General features: G+C 42.4%; 1 protein-coding gene across 3 annotated transcripts; it reads left to right on the top strand.

Annotated features, from left to right (window-relative positions):
• The first annotated feature begins 812 nt into the window (after window positions 1-812).
• LOC101737105 (myrosinase 1) lies at window positions 813-12,248 on the top strand. Of its 3 annotated transcripts, XM_021347960.3 has the most exons (11): window positions 813-878; window positions 1,715-1,830; window positions 2,750-2,897; window positions 4,562-4,728; window positions 5,420-5,668; window positions 6,617-6,705; window positions 7,102-7,249; window positions 8,231-8,391; window positions 9,018-9,170; window positions 10,351-10,442; window positions 12,036-12,248. In XM_021347960.3, the coding sequence occupies exons 1-11, from the start codon at window positions 853-855 to the stop codon at window positions 12,211-12,213; spliced, it is 1,527 nt and encodes a 508-aa protein (XP_021203635.1). In that variant the 5' UTR covers window positions 813-852; the 3' UTR covers window positions 12,214-12,248. The 3 variants fall into 3 exon arrangements, with proteins under 3 accessions (XP_021203635.1, XP_062530422.1, XP_062530423.1); XM_062674438.1 differs by lacking the exon at window positions 4,562-4,728 and having other exon boundaries at window positions 850-878; XM_062674439.1 differs by lacking the exons at window positions 813-878; window positions 4,562-4,728 and having other exon boundaries at window positions 1,696-1,830.
• The last annotated feature ends 7,267 nt before the right edge of the window (window positions 12,249-19,515 follow it).

Below are 19,515 nucleotides of genomic sequence, written 5' to 3'. Positions count from 1 at the left end.
CGGATGCCCCTAAACTTATGTGTTGTTAAAGTTAAGGTATTTAATTCTTGTATAATTTAACACAGAAAATAAAAAAAATATAAATCATGCACGTCTTTATTTGTTACTAGCTGACCCGGCAGACTACGTAGTGCCTCAATCGATAAACAAAAGACCTAAACTTTTGTATAAAATAAACATAAAACAAACAAAAGGAATCCGACCGACGGGGGACGCATCAAAGGAAAAACAAAACTGTTATTTTTATTTAACTCCGAGAATTTTCATATTTATCTACCTTTTAAGCCTTCTCTGGACTTCTACAAATAATTCAAGACCAAAATTAGCCAAATCGGTCCAGCCGTTCTCGAATTTTAGCGAGACTAACGAACAGCAATTCATTTTTATAGATATAGATAGATTATATAGATAGATAGATTATATAGATAGATAGATTATATAGATAGATAGACAAATTGATTACATTTTATCAATTTGTGGTTTCTGGAAATTTACAAAATCCTTCATCAGTAAAAACAAAATGGAGGATAGGTAATATGTTACTGGCAACTACAGGAGCAATGAGACACTAATCGAAGCGAAGCCATCTAGTGGCCGACGCCCGTAAACATATTTTTTGAGTCCTTGAGTTGCTTATCTATAACTAATTTATGTATATTATCTATAACTACTACAACACACTAACATAAGAACTGCTTCGCGTATTCGAGTCTTCTTTCAAGCAACTCCTACGCTGTGAAGCAAATAGAAATAAGTCAAAACATGAAAATACAAAATTTTACACTAACCTACGACGCGAGGAAGTAATATAACAGAGGTTTATCGACAACAATAATACATTCTATCAGAGAAATGTTAGTGGTAGCTTGTGTTCTATGGTGAGTTTTTATTTTTATTGGAATGTTCGTTATGGACTTGGGTGTATTTGGCCAGCTTTTGCGTGTGTGTTTTGGGTAAATAAAAAGAAAATATGGATGGTATAGAAGTAATATTAGTTATCCCATCAGGCCAGGATAGCGTCTTTATATGGTTAAAAGTCGGATTTTATAGCCACTCACGATTTTTATTTTTTTCTGGTACGATTTTATTTATTACTTTATAATATTTACTGGTGGTAGGACCACTTGTGAGTCCGCGCGGGTAGGCTTATTTCTGCCGTGAAGCAGTAATGCGTTTCGGTTTGAAGGGCGGGGCAACCGTTGTAACTATACTTGAGACCTTAGAACTGATATCTCAAGATGGGTGGTATATTTACGTTGTAGATGTCTATGGGCTTAACCACTTAGCACCAGGTGGGCTGTGAGCTCGTCCACCCATGTAAGAAAAAAAAAATTGCACTGGGCGATAGAGCGTATTGTGGGCCCACTCGGGTAGTTGACCTATTTCCGCGGTGTTTTTCGAAGAACCAGGATGGTTCTGCCCCTGGCATTGCTGACGTCCATGGGCAACGAGAACTACTCATCATCAGGTGGACCGTGCGCTTGTCTACCTACAAGGGCAACAAAACAATATACAATTGAGGTAAGAATTCCACATTCTGTCATCACGTACGTGACATACCTATGAAAACTTTTACGAGTTAAGCCCATTAAATTTTTTATGAGGTTTTATGGGTTTTTATCATCAGTCAACAGTTTAACACCAGATTGCTAGTGGCTCGTCTGTTGCACTAAAAAGATATGAGATAGTCCTAATAATTACGATTTGTAATAAGTTTCAGTTCATTCCTTCGTCCGCTCTTGGCGAATAAGGAATTGCATTTCCCGAGATGGTTCAAGTTCGGGGCGGCCACGTCGTCGTACCAGATCGAAGGGTCCTGGAATGTTAGTGGTGAGTTTGAGTTTCAAAAACTAATGATTATATTCATACTATTCCGAACAATTCGTAATTTGTTGATTGAGGTCTTAGATTTAAAAAAAATACGTTTACTTTAAAAACGAATTGTTTTCAAATTTCGAGTTGCCTGGGATTTAGCTTACGCAGCACCTCGTTTTCAAGTTCAACTGATGTCTACTTCGATAAGGCTATGCGTCATGATAATCGCCTTGTCGTTGCCGCCGCTGACTACTCCCCGAATCCTGATCACGCAGGAGCCAGTCACCGTCGTCCCCCTAGACATGTCCTTACGGATGCATCAGATCCAATAACTCTTGCATTAGATGCCTTCAGCTCTATTACTAGGAGCAGGCTATAGGACCCCGACAACCGTACTCGTCGAATTTGACAAAGAGTTCGACGTGCAACAGCATCAGCCCGCTGAGTTTCTCGCCGGATCTTCTCAGGCGCTCGGGCAGTTGTTAGCAAATCTCACCCCTCCTGGCTGAGCCTTTGCTCGCCTACCTATCCTGGTGAAACTGGAAAAGCCTCCGGGCCACCAGCAAACCTTCAATCATAAAAAAAAACAACCGATGCTATTAAATTTATAAGTACATTTTTTGGACGGGTTCTGACTAAGGGTCTCATGTTTAGTGAATCACGATACTTCATTTCCGTGTGAGCGTCATAAATAATCGCAAGTTTTATTTCTGTAATGGGGCATATGTAGCAGTGAATGGATATTGAGATGTGGGGTTGAGCTATTATCCCACCATTCAGAGTTCAATGCGGGATCGCTTCGCAGCACAGCACTGGGATTCAATTCTGTCAATCACTCAAATTTCGAAATCGAGCGATCTTTACAAAAACTTTAAAAAATATATACGATGCTTAGGTAACATATGGGTTCTTCTTAAGATGGTTTATTTCTTAGACAAAACACCAAGTACTTGGGACGATTACACGCATACACAGCCCCATAGGATCAAGGATCACTCCAATGGAGATGTTGCTTGTGACTCTTACAACCAGTACGAGAAGGACATTGAGATGGCCGAGCAGTTGGGACTTGATTTTTACAGGTAAAGGAAATCACTCAATCTCAATTCGTATAACTTTAATCCATTGGAAGGTTTCGAAATCTACGAATGGAGGATTTTGCACTTAGTTGAAGACGGATGAACTCGTGAATGTGATTTTTGTTTCGATATCAACTCGAACTATCTTAGTTTTCGGATCTTCTGTTCATCAGTAGATATGCGAACCGGGCCTTCTTCAGACACTAGCTTCCACGGCCACTTCTCTAATGTCATGTTTCTGTAGTAGTAGCCATATCTGGATAATTTTTTTTCCCCTACTTCTTTTGAAACTAGGCGTACTTGTAATTACGTGCTAGCGCTAAAAAAAATTGTGCGGTAGGTCGGAATTGAAGTTTTTTTTATTTATTGCTTGGTGGGTGGACGAACTCACAGCCCACCTGGTGTTAAGTGGTTACTGGAGCCCATAGACATCTACAGCGTAAATGCCCCACCCACCTTGAGATATAAGTTTTAAGGTCTCAAGTATAGTTACAACGGCTGCCCCACTCTTCAAACCGAAGCGCATTACTTCTTCACGGCAGAAATAAGCAGGGCGGTAGTACCTACCCGTGCGGACTCACAAGAGGTCCTACCATCGGTAATTACGCAAATTATAATTTTGCGGGTTCGATTTTTACTACACGATGTTTTTTTCCTTCACCGTGGAAGTCAATAGTGAACATTTGTTAAGTACATACTTCATTAGAAAAATTGGTACCCGCCAGCGAGATTCGAACACCGGTGCATCGCTCAACACGAATGCACCGGACGTCTTATCCTTTAAGCCACGACAACTTCAATGTTCTTCCAATAGAAGGACATTCGGTCCCCACATCAACTCATTACGCGACCGAGCCGCGTTCCTACTCAGTCAACTCTACCCCATAATCTGTAAGTGAAGTAAATTGTATCTTCGTTACAAGGTAACACTCTACAAAACTTGCATACGTTCCGTCATGACCTATGCAAGTGTAATGTTGCATGCACATAAACTCTCTCCAGGTCATTCAAACCCGTTTGTGCAGTATAGCCGTTGAAGGAATGTCGACCTTCACCACGATCTAAATTTAGAACCGTTACGAAAATACCTTAGGGCTGCGTCAGAATGCTACTTTGATAAAGCGAAGCGACACGATAACCTTCTCATCGTAGCTGCCGCTAATTACTTATTGAACCCAGGCAGTGGTGCTGCGCAAAATCAATCCCCTGCTTCCTGATTGAGCCTTTACTCGCCCACCTGTCCTTGTGAAGGTAGAATGGCCATCGGTACTCCTTCATTCATATAAATCAAATTTTGACCGGATACCACCAGTACGCAATAAATAAATATATTACATACATTATGTTGCCGGAATAGTTCTATGAGTTCCGAATCGTCTTGAGTTTTTGCACCGAAATAAAATGCTGTGTGGGCAATACCGACTTTCCGTGCAAAAATACGTTAATCTTAATAACTATGTCAACCGTCGCCTGAAACATGTCTTGTATGATCTTCGGGATCCGCTCTCGGTGCTTTTAAGCCCTTAAGCACCTGTCACCGTTCTCGTCGAATACTTCTTCGTAATCGTCAAGATGAACTAGCTCAACCCACTTTCTACAATAGTCAGCAAAGCGCTGTCTGGATTATAGATGTCTACATTATCTAATAATCATGGTCATTTTCGTAGGTTTTCTATATCCTGGCCAAGACTGTTGCCTAAAGGATTCCGCACTCGCATCAGTGCGGACGGACGGCAATACTACGACAATTTGATAAACGGACTGCTAGACCGAGGGATTGAACCTATGGTCACTTTGTACCATTCAGATATGCCGAAGATATTTCAAGATTTGGGTAATAACTAATTTTCCCAGTAAATTCCTCAAAACGTAATTGGTGGTAAGGCTTTTTGTGGGCCCGCACGACTCTACTCATTTCGGCCGTGAAGCAGTAATTAGTTTCGGTTTGAAGTGGGGTGGGGCAGCCATTGTGCTGTAAAAATTGAGAACTCATGTCTCGAGGTGGGTGGCGGTATTTGTCTATAGGTATCGGTAATCAGAAATCCCAGAAAATCCGTACGTACGGTTTTAATTTAATGATATCTAAACAATACTACAACTATCGTGAAATTTAGGTGAACTCAATTTAATTCTATTTTATTCCTTCTATTAGGCTTCTTTTTTTATTTTTTTATTGCTTAGATGGGTGGACGAGCTCACAGCCCACCTGGTGCTAAGTGGTTACTGGAGCCCATAGACATCCACAACGGAAATGCGCCACTCATCTTGAGATGTAAGTTCTAAGGTCTCAAGTATACAACGGCTACCCCACCCTTCAAACCGAAACGTATTACTGCTTCACGGCAGAAATAGACAGGGTGGTGGTATCCACCCGCGCGGACTCACAAGAGGTCCTACCACCAGTAATGGTTCTACCACCAGGCTGTTTTATGCTTCTTCGTGAGTTAATCTACTAGTCGCAATAGCATTAATGTCATTAACAAACATTCCATTACCTGTAGTCATTTCGTCTAATTTCCTTGCAGGAGGTTGGGCCAATCCTGAAATGGCAGAATGGTTTGCCGATTACGCGGACGTAGCTTTCTCTCTGTACGGAGACAGAGTGAAACTTTGGATCACGATCAATGAGCCTTTACATGCTTGTGATAGCAGCTCACGCGTTCTTGGGGTCGTCGAGCCATTCCTGGCTCCATATTTGTGCACGAAGACTCTGCTCATGGCTCACGCCAAAGCTTACCATAATTATAAAAAGAACTATAAGCCGATGTACCAAGGTATTTCTTTGCTTAACCGAAATCTTGAAGAGATTTGAAGAAACATAACGAGAGAAAAAGAAATATTTATTTGAGATGATTTCATAATATCGTTTTAACTATGGCAATGCCGGCCACCCGAGTGAAGTTCATTCATACTATCTTGACCCACTGTGTTCGTCCACAGTGCGTTACCAGAGTTATTTTCTGCCACGGATAATCTGGCTTTGGTATTAACTCCTGTCCTCAGTCATTTCTGAGCGCTGTGACACGTCTAACCGTAAACCAGGTTTGCGGACAGTACTCAGCAGTAGGCAGCGGCCTGGCTTTGCCCCCGGCATTGCTGATGTCCATGAGCGACGGTAACCACTCACCATCCGGCAGGGCGTGTGCTCGTCTATCTACAATGGCCATTAAAAAAGTCATCCATGTATGAAGAAAGACATGGTGTGTAGCTCCAGAAATATCCTAGCGGAGATCAATCCTATGGGTATCCTGGTTTTCAGATGAACTCTGATCCGATCGTGTTGCACTGGTAAGACATTACGGAATGATGTCGGAGAGCTCCTGAGTGTTTAAAACATGATCGGTTTAATATGTATACAATAATATATATATACTAACTGACCCGGCAGACTTCGTAGTGCTTCAATCGATAAATAAAAGACCTAAACTTTTGTATAAAACAAATAAAAGCAATCCGTTCGACGCGGGTCACATTAAAGGGAAAACAGAATTGTTATTTTTATTTAACTCCGAGCATTTTCATATTTATCTACCTTTTAAACCTTCTCTGGACTTCCACAAATAATTCAAGACCAAAATTAGCCAAATCGGTCCAGCCGTTCTCGAGTTTAAGCGAGACTAACGAACAGCAATTCATTTTTATATATACTTATATAGATATGTTAGCCAGAGTCTATTTAATATTATATTGACATAGCCATTAAGATTAACGTATTTTTGCAGGGAAGGTCGGTATTGCCCACACCGCATTTTATTTCGGTGCAAAAACTCAAGACGATTCGGAACTCACAGAACTATTCCGGCAATATAATGTATGTAATATATTTATTTATTGCGTACTAGTGGTATCCGTTTAAAATTTGATTTATATGAATGAAGGAGTACCTACTTGTGGCCTGGAGGTCTTTCTTGTTTCACGAGGACAGGAGGGCGAGAAAAGGCTTAGCCAGGAGGGAAGGGATTTGCAACAGCTACGCCAGAGTCTCCGGTGAAGACCTATTAACTAGAAGGCAGCTGCTTCGCGAATGAATCTACTCCGTTGGGACAGATTTTTCTTTTGAAGGATCTGTACTAAATACGTAACTGTATCAATTGGTGCAAGATTCAAACATGGCACAGTTGTATCATTCCATGCGAGTACCCGAAACAGGGCTTCTTAGCCAGTAGGCCACGACATGGCAAGACCCATAAATTCGTTCTCTTTACAGTTTGGTCGTTTTATGCACCCAATACATTCCAAGTCTGGAGGGTGGCCTGCTATCGTTGTAGAACTTTTGAAGAATATCAGTTCAAAAGAAGGATTCCCGCGCTCTAGATTACCTCCGTTAAGCAAACATGAAGTTGAATTCATCAGAGGTGAGTTCCTAATTAATTAATTTCTAATCTGGACTGGAGACCGCGTACCGGTAAGCGCAGCGTTGGGCATCCTCCTACCTGTTGGACCAATGACTTGCGGCGATATGCTGGGAAAGATTGGATACGGAAGGCGATGGATCGTTCAGTGTGGCGGACTAAAGGTGAAGCTTACATCCAGCAGTGGAGAGATATAGGCTGATGATGATGATGAGTTCCTAATTTACAGATGCTAATCACCTTTTCGTGGGGAAACCAGGGTGCTTGCTTTCCTGTCAATGTGTTGTGGCTCTACCATGTCTCTATGCAATGTAAATTGCAAGCCCGCACCAGTAAATTTCACAACCCTGGTCACTTTTGTTGCGTTAGTAGGCAAACGAACCTACGGCCTTCCTGACGGTGAGAAGTGATCGTAGGACATCAGGTAATGAGAGATTTGGTAGAGATGATGATCATCATCATTATCATATTTTATCCGAAAAGAAAACAACAAATTGGCGGTCTTATTGGTAAGAGAAATCTCTTGTAGACAATCAAACAATATATGTATGAACAACCTAATGATAATTTTACTATTTTACACATACAAAAGAAAAAAAGGTTTGTGTGGTTTTATAAAACCACGGTAAAAGTGAAACTTTTTGTCACATTATAGAGATTTAACTCTGACAAACAATATTTACATTAAGCACTGACAAAAACAAAAACAAAATAGCGTGGAGCACTGGCACAAATGAGTAATAGTCTATACACTACACGGTCAGCTGCTGCGAACTATAGGCGCCGCCATATTGACCTTGGCTGCTCTGACGAGCGCCTTTCACTTTATCCCTACTCCGCGGCCGACCGTCACGCGACATGCAACACACAGATGAAAAAGTTTGAGACGATGTAATAAAAGTTTCACTTTAATAAAGAATTTACACAAATACTAATGAATTTTCAACATTTCGACAAGGTTTTGATAATGACGAAACTCATCAGGTACTAATGATTTCTTTGGATTGAATTACTACACCAGTCGCACGGTGAGAAGAGCTAAAGCTGGCGAGAAAAGGCCGGAATACCTTGGCAATCTGCCAGAGTTCAACGCGATTTTCGAAAGTTACCCTAACAGCACAGCGACATATCCTGAAGAATACAGTGTAAGACATTCCTTGCTATTCCTCTCTGTGCCTTCTAAGTTCTTGTGGAAAATCTAGAGATATTATTGGATGACGATTCTGTATGTGTGTGAATCAAAAAAATCCCTCAAAGCCTTCAGCAATCTAGAAAATCTAATTGACTCTCCGTATATTCTGATTTTTGCTAGATGTGCTGTATAAGTCTTCCAAATATAGCTTGCAATGGCTGTTTGATTTTCTTATAGGTAGGTGAGTAAATAACAAAAGCAATATCATCTTTAAACCATTTGATTTTATTAAACCTACACAGTATGGCTAAATTGGGAATGTTTCCGTTTTATTTATAAGTGTTTTTATTGCCGTAGTAGGTGGATGAGCGTACGGCCCACCTGATGGTGAGTGGCTACCGTCGACCATGGACTTCAGCAATGCCAGGGGCAGAGCCAAGCCGCTGCTTACCGTTCAATACCGTTATATATAGATATGTGGAGTTTTCCAGGCAGTAAACAGTAGATTTGTCATATAAATTGAGACCAAACTGCATAGTTACTCATTTTGTACATTTGGCGTGGCCACACTCGAGTTAAGATGGACGCAAATTAAATAAGCGTATTTGAACAAAAATAGAATAAATTCCTTTGTTGCAGTCATACCCTGAAGGCCTGAGGGCGTTCATAGCTTGGGTCACGAAAAACTACGGAGTCCAAGACATTCTCATCACAGAAAACGGTTACACCAGTTACAAAGATGACCTGAATGATTTCGACAGAATCACCTACATCGAGAAGCACTTAGAGAAGGTATTTTATATTTGATGACTTGTTGTTGCATGAACCCATCCTAACACGGTTCATGTTTACCTGATCAAAGTGAAAAGTCTTCTGGGTATCTTCTGTGTCTATTAACTATATGGTAACGAGAATAAAAAAAAGTTTTGTGTGTGTGTACTTATAAGGAGGGGCGTCCATTCCTCTTTAATGTAATATCCTATTTTAATAGTTTCCACTTTAATTTGGCGCCTTATCAGCGAGTATTTTTTGTTATAATCCATAAAATAATGTGAGGTGCCGATTTCTATCAGTTAACCGCGAGCCACGCTTGAGCAGAACTTCATGCAAAAATCGTTATTATTTTACTGTTTTTCCCTACCTATTAGCTGGTTGCCTAAGGGGCTATTCCAGCTACACTCAGACGGGTAAGTGAGCTCACGGGGTTAACTTGAGAGAATTTGCTGGCACCAGTCCTAACAAGAGCAATGTCGATGGCGACTTAGAAGATCCGGCGAGAAACTCAGTGGGCTGTGTTTATGGGTTAGTTAGCTCGTAGAACTCTTCGTCGTAATCGACGAGTTCGAGGAGGACGGCTACCGGTGCTTGAAGAGTCTAAAAGCACCGAAAGTGGATGCAGGGGATCCCACTTCGATAAAGCGGCACGACACAAGAACCCTCTCATCGTGGCCGCCGGTAAGTACATTCCCGATCCTGCTGACAGAATTGAAATCAGTCGACGTCGCCCAAAACACGTCATTTCGGATCCTCGCGATCCACTAACGGTGCTTTTAGGTACCTCAAGCACCGGTCATCGTTCTCGTCGAACCCATCGCTTGTGACGTAGGTCGACGAGTAAATTAGCCCACAGACACAGCCCATTGAGTTTCTCGCCGGATCTTTTCAGTGGGTCGCGTTTCCAATCCGGTGGTAGATTCGGCGAACCACGGCTCTTGCTAGGATTCGTGTAAGCAATGTCGTCTGGTTTGGGCCCTGTGAGCTCACCTACTAGTTAAGGTTAGCCTCTCAAAGCTATCAGCTTAGGTAGCAAAAATAAAAAAAAAGCAGGGGATCCGACAAGACATGCTTCGGGCGACGGCGGCTTTCTGTTGCTTCGTCGCCTGTGTCTGATATATCATTAGCGGTGGCCACGATGAGAGGATTGTCGTGTCCGGCCGCTTTGTCGAAGTATTAATTCACTTGTATTCTTTAGATTCTACTTTGCATTTACGAAGACGGAGCTAGAATACACGGTTACACATACTGGTCACTGATGGACAACTTCGAATGGAAGCACGGGTATACGTAAGTAGCATTTCCAATATCCTGTTTGTTGTATTAGAAGAGAGAACATCATTTTCCAAACACTAATTTTGCGTGCTTTACAAAAGTGTGCTACAGCAGTTCCACGTGCTGGAATCTGATTAAACTAAGACGATATGGACTCCAGAATCAATGTCGCTATCCACTGAGGAGACGACAGGAGGGAATGGAGGGATTTTTTGACGGGAGCGCGAGGAGTGAAGTTGAGTGATTTGTTTTATTTTATCAATTTGGTGTTTCTTCAGGTTTAAATGTGTAATAACGGTGGTTTATTAACTGTTTAATATCTGTGAAAGTGCACAAATGTGGGAAAATGAAACAAAGCCGCTGGACGTAACTTCTCGGGATTCTCCAAAAAGTCCACTGAAAAAATCTCAGCAAATGACCACCATTTTACTGAGATTATATTTCATCCCATGTCATCTCATCTCATTTCATTTAATTTCATACCAGTTGCCTCAAATTAATCATCTTCATTTCATTTCATCAAATCAATCAATCAAATGATATCATTTCACTCCATATTATAATTTTAAATAAAAAATTTAATCAAAATTAAAATAAGACATGACTTAAAGGTTTTAGTTGCCAGTTCATAAAGTCACTTAAAAAAAAGAGAGAATGGAGGAATATACACATCTTTTTTTTTTCCTACCTATGCTGAGAGCCTTGAGAGGCTATTTCAGCTTTTCCTTCACCCGTAGGTGAGCTCACGGGGCTCAAACCGGAGTGTTTCTAGCACTAGCCCTAGCAAGAGCAGTCCTTCGCAGAATCTACCACCGGATCAGAAACGCGATCCACTGAGAAGATCCAGTAATTCGCCACCATAAATTACGCAAATTATAATTTTGCTGGTTTGATTTTTATTGCACGATATTATTCCTTCACCTTGGAAGTCAATCGTGAATATTTGTTGAGTACGTGTTTCATTAGAAAAATTGTACAAATTCAGCACTATACAATGATTTGTTTTACATATGAAATATCATTGGCACTATATGTCTTGTTTTGTCGTGCGCACATAACTTATGTTGCAAGCCAGATTTTGTTTCTTTTAATTTTTTTTTTGTATATCTTTTTAGCTTGTGATGTGTATTGTGAGCCTAATAAAAAAAATAAAAAAAATCTTAAATTTGCTTAATAACTGGCAGTAGGGTGTGTTCTACCGCACGTGTAAGTACAACCAGTTTGCCTAGATCTATCTGCCGCAGAAAAATTACGCTGTCCGGTTTCTAAGGTGTGAAAGGTTTTGCTGGTGGTAGGACCTCTTGTGAGTCCGCACGGGTAGGTACCACCGCCCTGCCTATTTCTGCCGTGAAGGAGTAATGCGTTTCGGCTTAAAGGGTGGGGCAGACATTGTAACTATACTGAGACCTTAGAACTTATATCTCAAGGTGGGTGGCGCATTTGCTTTGTAGATGTCTATGGGCTCCAGTAACACCTTAACACCAAGTTGGCTGTGAGCTCGTCCACCCATTTATGCAATAAATAAATAATAAAACAGGACAATTGCGACTTTAACGCTGTGTGTCAAGGTGGATATTCGCTTTGTAAATATCTGTGAAATGTTTACAGAGCAAAGTTTGGTCTTTACAACGTCGACTTCTCTGACGTGGACCGGAAGCGCACTCCAAGACTCTCAGCCCAGTACTACTCATACGTTATCAAGAGCAGACAGATCGATTCTAACAAGTGGAAGTCACAGATGGAAGATACCAACGACAACAAAAAACCTATTGCCGATGTCGCTTAAAATATTGTTGTTTGAATAAAAATTTGTTTATTTTATATATATTTTTACATTATCGTAATTAAGCTCTTTAATCGCGAGGTATGTGTATTGGTAAAGGGTAATGTGCACATTAGTATGAAATCTATACTCACGGCCTTCAGAGAAAAAATAGAGTAGGAAGTTCAAATAAACATCTATTCTTCTTCTTCTTCTTCTTCCACTAATAAAAATGAAAATAAAATGAAAATAAAACCTGAAGGTTGGCCGTTAGCTTCCTATATTCATTTTTATCAGCAGCCAGCCGGAACGCCTGTTCGACGGAGGCAATACCGGTCCACTCCCGGATATTCCGGAGCCATGACTTATTTCTTCGCCCAGCACGTCTCTTTCCATCCACTTTGCCCATAATTATCAGCTGCAGCAGCATGCATCTATCGTTCCTGAGCACGTGGCCGAGATATTCTATCTTGCGCTTTTTGATAGAAGGCAACATTTTCCGGGACATATGAACGCGCTGAAGCACGGTTTCGTTCCTGACCCTCTGCGTCCAACTAATGCTAAACTAACGGCCGACTGGTGTAGTGGTAAGTGACATGATCACTACACAAGGGGGTCGTGGGTTCGAATCCCGCCAAGGGAAGATATTTGTATGATAAATATAAATGTCTTTTCCAAGGTTATGGATGTATATTAAATATATGTATGTATATAATAAAAAAAATACGTTTATTTCCATTATCTGGTACCTGTAACACAAGTTCTTTACGAACTTATCACGGGACCAGTAGTGTAGTGTCCTCTTTCAGGGTCCACGTTTCGCAAGCATACATGACGATAGGCCTGATATAGCACATGAGTAGCCTGACTCGGAGCATTATATTCAGTTGACGACAGCAAAGAACTTTCCTCATTTTATTAAAAGAGGCTCGAGCAGTTTCTATCCGGATCTTGATTAACATCTATAGTTTACGAATATATTATTTGTCGCATTAATGCAGATAATGGGATTCAGCCCTAATAAGAAAAATAAATTAAGATTGATTATAATAAGGTTTCGGAAATTTTTATTGGTTTCTTGTTAGTACAAAGGATTTAAAAATAAAATAACAACAGAAAGGTTTTTATGTTTTATTCAATATAGCGGCCCGCTCCAGCTTCGCTCGGGTCTTTAATAAAAAAATCCAAATTAACAATCATAATACCCACACATCAACCCTTCTATTTGCGTCAGCTTACTAAAAAAAGAAAATTATAAATATAGTTTTGAATAACCTTGGGTTACATTATTGGAATTTTAGCAAGGATCCCCATTTAAAAAAAAAGAATATAGCCTATGTCACTCGGGGATAGTGTAGCTTCTAAGCAGTAAAAGAATTTTTCAAATCGGTTCAGTAGTTTCGGAGCCTATTCAATACAAACAAACAAACAAATCTTTCCTCTTTATAATTTTAGTATAGATGATCAATGTCTACAGGAATAATTGTATCGTCTAAATACCCCGCAGGTTTTTGATGTACAAAAAATATAATATACTATGATGGCTATATGCGGGCAACTTCCAATCATTCTTACCTTTGTTTTGTTTACTTAACAGAATGCTTCATTGAAATTGTTTTATCTACACATTTAACATATAACAATCCTCACTGAATACCGGTTTATTATTCACCGTTAAATTTTAATTCGCAAGATCAAAAAAAAAAAATTTTACATACAAATAATAGTTGGTTAATACTTAACAATTAAACTTAATTTGATTTTTGTAGGAAAACTTTTGTTAATTGGGTCAGATTTTGCCCAATGTCCTTTGCCATAAATATATAAACCGTGAGAATATGTAATAGTAATTTTCATATATGGGATTATGAGGATGCCTTCCTAGGCATAATTTATCATTTAACAACATATTATAAGTTGTAAAAAGGTCTATTTTACTTATTTATTAGTCCACTGCGCGACGCGTTTACAAAGGATTTTTGGTTGGACATCTATATACATTGGATGCATGTGACTAGGAGATGAATGGAAATCGTAGTGCAAGGTAGAGGGGGAAGAGGTCGACCGAAGAAGACATGGATAGAGTGTGTGAGTGACGATATGAGAGAAAGAGGAGTGAGTGTTGAGATAACGGCTGATAGAAGACTGTGGCGGTAGCCATCATACAACGGAAGAATTTTTTTTATTTTTTTTTTATTGCTTAGATGGGTGGACGAGCTCACAGCCCACCTGGTGTTAAGTGGTTACTGTAGCCCATAGACATCCACAACGTACCTAAATGTGCCACCCACCTTGAGATATACGTTCTAAGATATCAGTATAGTTACAACGGCTGCCCGAACCTTCAAACCGAAACGCATTACCGCTTCACGGCAGGGTGGTGGTACCTAACCGTGCGGACTCACAAGAGGTCCTACCACCAGTAGACTATGACATGTCCTTTTTCCAACGAGACTTGTGGAGAGTACTTAACGGTAGACAGCGGCTTGGCTCTGCCGCTGGCATTGTTGACGTCCATGGGATCCACATGCACGGATAGGTACCGCATTTCTTATGGCTTCGCGCCACGAATCAGTTATGAACTTCTTTACGTAGGGTCAGTCGTTAAACCAATTAGACTTCGAACACATATTACTATCTCAATGCGGAGGCGACATCGGTTCAATATGTACCATAAAACAAAAACTATTTAGCGCTTCTGTCAGCGTCTCAAAATATTATTCAAACTTCAGCATCACCAGTGCACGTTATGCCTTTGATTTCATTATTTATTTATTTAGACACACCAACAGCAATACACACAAAACATTCAAGCTTAAAATTAACAAGTATAAAGAAAGGTATGTACAGCAATCTGTTATAACACTCACTATGACATGTTACAGCAATTTTACAAACAGCGGAAAAATAGGTTAAATTTAAATGTCTATAGTACCATAGAAAAAAAGAAAAAGAAAATTTGAAAAGAACATGAAAACAATAGTTGACTACATAACATTCTCTCATCAATTATAAACATAGGAACTTGGATACTAGTTTGTTCTTGAGACCAGGACACGTGTCGTTAAAAATGTCGATGCCGTCAATTAATGCTTACGCGATAGAAATTAATGCCGATTAATCAAAATAAGCATTAGAGCTAGTATTACGCTAATTATGCCTTATCTTTATTTCTTGCTTATATACAATAAAACACGTTGTTGTATTTGAATAGTCAGTGAATTAAAAGAAATACATTAAATGTTTTTTTTTATCGCATAGAAAACGCCAGTACAATATATACTAATATATACTAGTGGTCCCGCAGTAGTCTAAATTCGACTATAATTAATTGGAACTGTAAGTTTGTACACTATTATGATTGTATTTTATACTTCTATAATGACAAATTTCGCCAAGACTACACTATAAAAAATATTAATAAAGACAAACAATATTTAATCTATTCTCAATTTGACAACATACGTCAAGAACAAAAGTTTGACAATAAATAGTTTTTTTTTTTTTTTTTTTTTTTTTATGATTGAAAGTTTACTGGTGGCCCGAAGGCCTTTCCAGTTTCACCAGGACAGGTGGGCGAGCAAAGGCTCAGCCAAGAGGGGTGGGATTTGCTAACAACTGCCCGAGCGCCTCCGAAGGAGACCTAACAACTCAAGAGCAATTGTTTCGCGAATGAATCTACTACCGGATCGGAATCGCGACCCACTGAGAAGATCCGGCGAGAAACTCAGCGGGCTGATGCATGGGTTAGGTTGCACGTCGACCTCTTTGTCGAGTTCGACGAATACGGTTACCGGGGTCCCTAAGCCTGCCCCTAGTATTAGAGCTGAAGGCATCTAATGCAAAGGTTATTGGATCTGATGGATCCGTAAGGACGTGTCTAGGGCGTCGACGGTGACTGGCTCCTGCATGATCAGGATTCGGGGAGTAGTCAGCGGCGGCAACGATAAGGCGATTATCATGACGCATAGCCTTATCGAAGTATCGTTCCGACGCTGACTTCATGTATTTCCGAATTGATTCGAGGCCCAGGTCGTCGTGTAGGTCAACGTTCCTCACGAACCACGGAGCCCCGAAAGCTAACCTGCAAAAGCGGGATTGTAGGGATTGGAGGGTGTCTATGTGTGTGCGGGCCGCGTGAGCGAACACCACACTCGCGTAAGTCATGATGGGCCTTATGCAAGTTTTGTAAAGTGTCACCTTGTTCCGAAGGGACATTTTACTCCGCTTACAGATCATGGGGTAGAGTCTACCGAGAATAAACGCGGCACGGTCACGGACTGATTTTATATGCGGGCGGAATGTCATCGATGCATCCAGGGTAACGCCCAGGTACTTGACCTTCCTGGCCCAGGGTATGGGTTGTCTAAAGAGAGTAATCGGGGGTGTGAGATTCCTCCTCCTAATCCGGGAGGAAATCCGTGTGGAGCTTCCCCTCTGAAATAGCACCGCAGTACTTTTCGCTGGGTTGATGTCTATGAGCCATTTTCGGAACCACTGTCCTAGGGCTAGGGCTGCGCTCTGAAGCTTCTTCGCGATTAGGGACTTATTTCTACTAGAATAGTAAACAGTCGTGTCGTCGGCGAATAAAGCTAAATGGGTCGGCGGCGACCGGGGAATATCGTTAACGAATAAGCTAAATAGGAGGGGTGAGAGGACAGAGCCTTGCGGGACTCCAGCTGTGAGAGGTCGTGGGGAGGAGCGGGTTCCCTCGACTCGATATCGAAAAGAGCGGTTCGACAAGAAGTCCCGTATGATGAGCACGAGACTATCCGGCACGCCCATGTTGAATAGTTTGAAAATCAAACCATTGTGCCAGACTTTGTCGAACGCTTTTGCGACGTCGAAGAAGAGAGCTCCCGTGTATAACGGTTTTGGTCGATTAAGCCCCACAAGAATGTGCTCCGTGAGGCGGTGCACCTGTTGAACGCATGAGTGATTTGTACGGAATCCGAATTGTTCATCGATGAGAATGCCCTTGGATGAGACGAAGTCTCTGAGGCGTTTGTAGAGCAGACGCTCATACAGTTTGCCTAGAGACATGAGGAGGCTAATCGGGCGGTAGCTCGTCGGATGATTTTTTGGTTTACCGGGTTTATGTATGCCGATAACGTCCGCTTCTTTCCACACCGCGGGAAAGATACAGTTCGCCATAGCGGCATTGAAAATAGATGCCAACATCACGATGAGTTGGACGGGTAGAAGTTTAATAACGCGGTTAGATATACAGTCGGAACCGGGAGCCTTGCGAGGACGTAGGTCTTTGATCAAGTCTTTAACTTCTATCGGGGTGACGGGTGGTAACGCATCCGATGGTGGCAAGGAGGCTCTGCGTTCTACCTCACTGTCTACTAATTCTACATGAACAGGGTCCACGGATTGAGTGCTGGGCGTGCACTGGGTTTGCAATGTATCGGCCAGCAGCTCTGCTTTTTCGTCATCATCGAACGCCGCGAGTCGGCCTGAGGGGCCTACGAGGGGGGGCATAGCTACTACCGTATCCGATTTGAGAGTACGAGCTAAGCGGTAGTAAGACCTTTGGGAGGGCGCGAGTCCTTCTAAGAAATCAGACCATCTGGCATCTCGGACTTCGGCGATGCGAGACTTTACGTCGCGTTGTAGGGCACGCATTCGAATACGATTTTCCGCGGTAGGATACCTGTCGTAGGCGCGTATCGAGGCGTTCTTAGCTCTAAGGAGTTCCCTAATATCGTCGGACAATTTGAAGCGGTGAAGGAAGTCCTCCGCTACAACTTGTTTCGATGACCTATCTAATGTCGAGGTGATGTGTGACGTTAAGATGTCTATGGCTTCAGCGGTATCCTGAGGAGACGGGATAGAGTCCGGGTTAAACGGGAGCGATGGTGGATCAGATTCAGCCAGGCTGATGCCCAGCGTGTGCCAATCCACCACAGTCCTCGTGACGGGAACGGAATCGGGAGCGCGACCGAGCTTCATAACGACGGGACGGTGGTCTGAATCTAACTCTGAAACTACTTCGATCGAGTGTAAGCGCAGAGTTACGTTTTTTAATAACGCTATGTCGAGTATATCCGGGCGATGCGCGATATTTAGCGGGTAGTGAGTCGGGGTTAGCGGAGCGACGATATCGAAGGCGAGATCATCGACTAACGCGTCAAGCCGCCTGCCATTCGGGGTTGTGGTGTGTGAGTTCCACCTGATGTGTTTACAATTTAGGTCGCCCGCCAGAATGACAGAGCTCCCCATACCGAGCAGCGCCTCGATATCACTGCTTAGAACGATCTTATCCGGTGGAAGATAAACGGACGCGATAACGATCGGCGCGTGTCCCGTCAGTGAGATTCGGCACACTGATGCTTCGATATTAGCGAGCGCGGGAGGATCGAGCGGGACGCAATGCAGGGCTCTTCTACAGTAAATGACGGTACCACCACCACGGGCAGAGAGCCTGTCGTTCCTGACCATGTTATAGTTCGCGATTTTAAGGTCACGGCGCGCGGGCTTAAGTAGGGTCTCCTGCACTAAAAAGATATCAATTTGATGGTCACGCAAAAAGTCAGAAACCTGATCACGTTGATTTGCGAGACCGTAAGCGTTAAAAAATCCTATCGTTACGGATAGGGGCTTTATTCTACTTATATACGCCATTGATTACCGGCGGAGTGAGGGGAGGACGTACGTATTTAATGACGCGTATACGTCGGCGTATTCCTGCACAACGGCGATAAAGTGTTGTGCAGTGGAGGCAGCGCGAATGGCGTCGCCCAAAGCGTTAACGCGCTCAAAGTTGATCGACTGAAAGAAGTCGATCGCTAAAGCGAGATTTTCGGACGCGGTCGGAGGGCAAGTCGCGGGAGAGGGACGAGTCGGGGGGGCGGGACGAATCGCGGAGGAGGGAGTTGTAGCCGTGTTCGTGTACGGCAGCGGTTTTGCCCAGGCCGAGACACTGGGCACCGCCGCCGGAACGAACGCTGGCTTAGCCTGCGACGCAGAGGGTGCCGAGGCTTTGATGTCTGGGCCGGAAGCTCGGAGGCGGTTTTGGCGGGCGACGCGGCGATTTATTTTAGGGGCTCGGGGGCAACCACGGTAATTCGCGGGGTGACCCTGTGTTCGACACAGGACGCAGCTAGGCGGTTCCGTCGCGGTTTTTTGGTCGCGAGCGCAGAGGGCCGTGGGGTGATCGCCCAAACACTTAACACATCGGGGGCGCGCGTGACAGTTACGGGAAGAGTGCCCGTACAATTGACAGTTATGGCACTGGCTAGGAGTGCCTTTTTTATGGGGGGCTTCGACAGCGATACCAGAGAGCCTACAGACGGTCTGTGTGTTAAAGATTTTCTTACC

Source organism: Bombyx mori, chromosome 20, assembly GCF_030269925.1.
Source record: "Bombyx mori chromosome 20, ASM3026992v2".
Taxonomy (NCBI): domain Eukaryota; kingdom Metazoa; phylum Arthropoda; class Insecta; order Lepidoptera; family Bombycidae; genus Bombyx; species Bombyx mori.
This window is presented reverse-complemented; position numbering and strand designations above follow the sequence as displayed.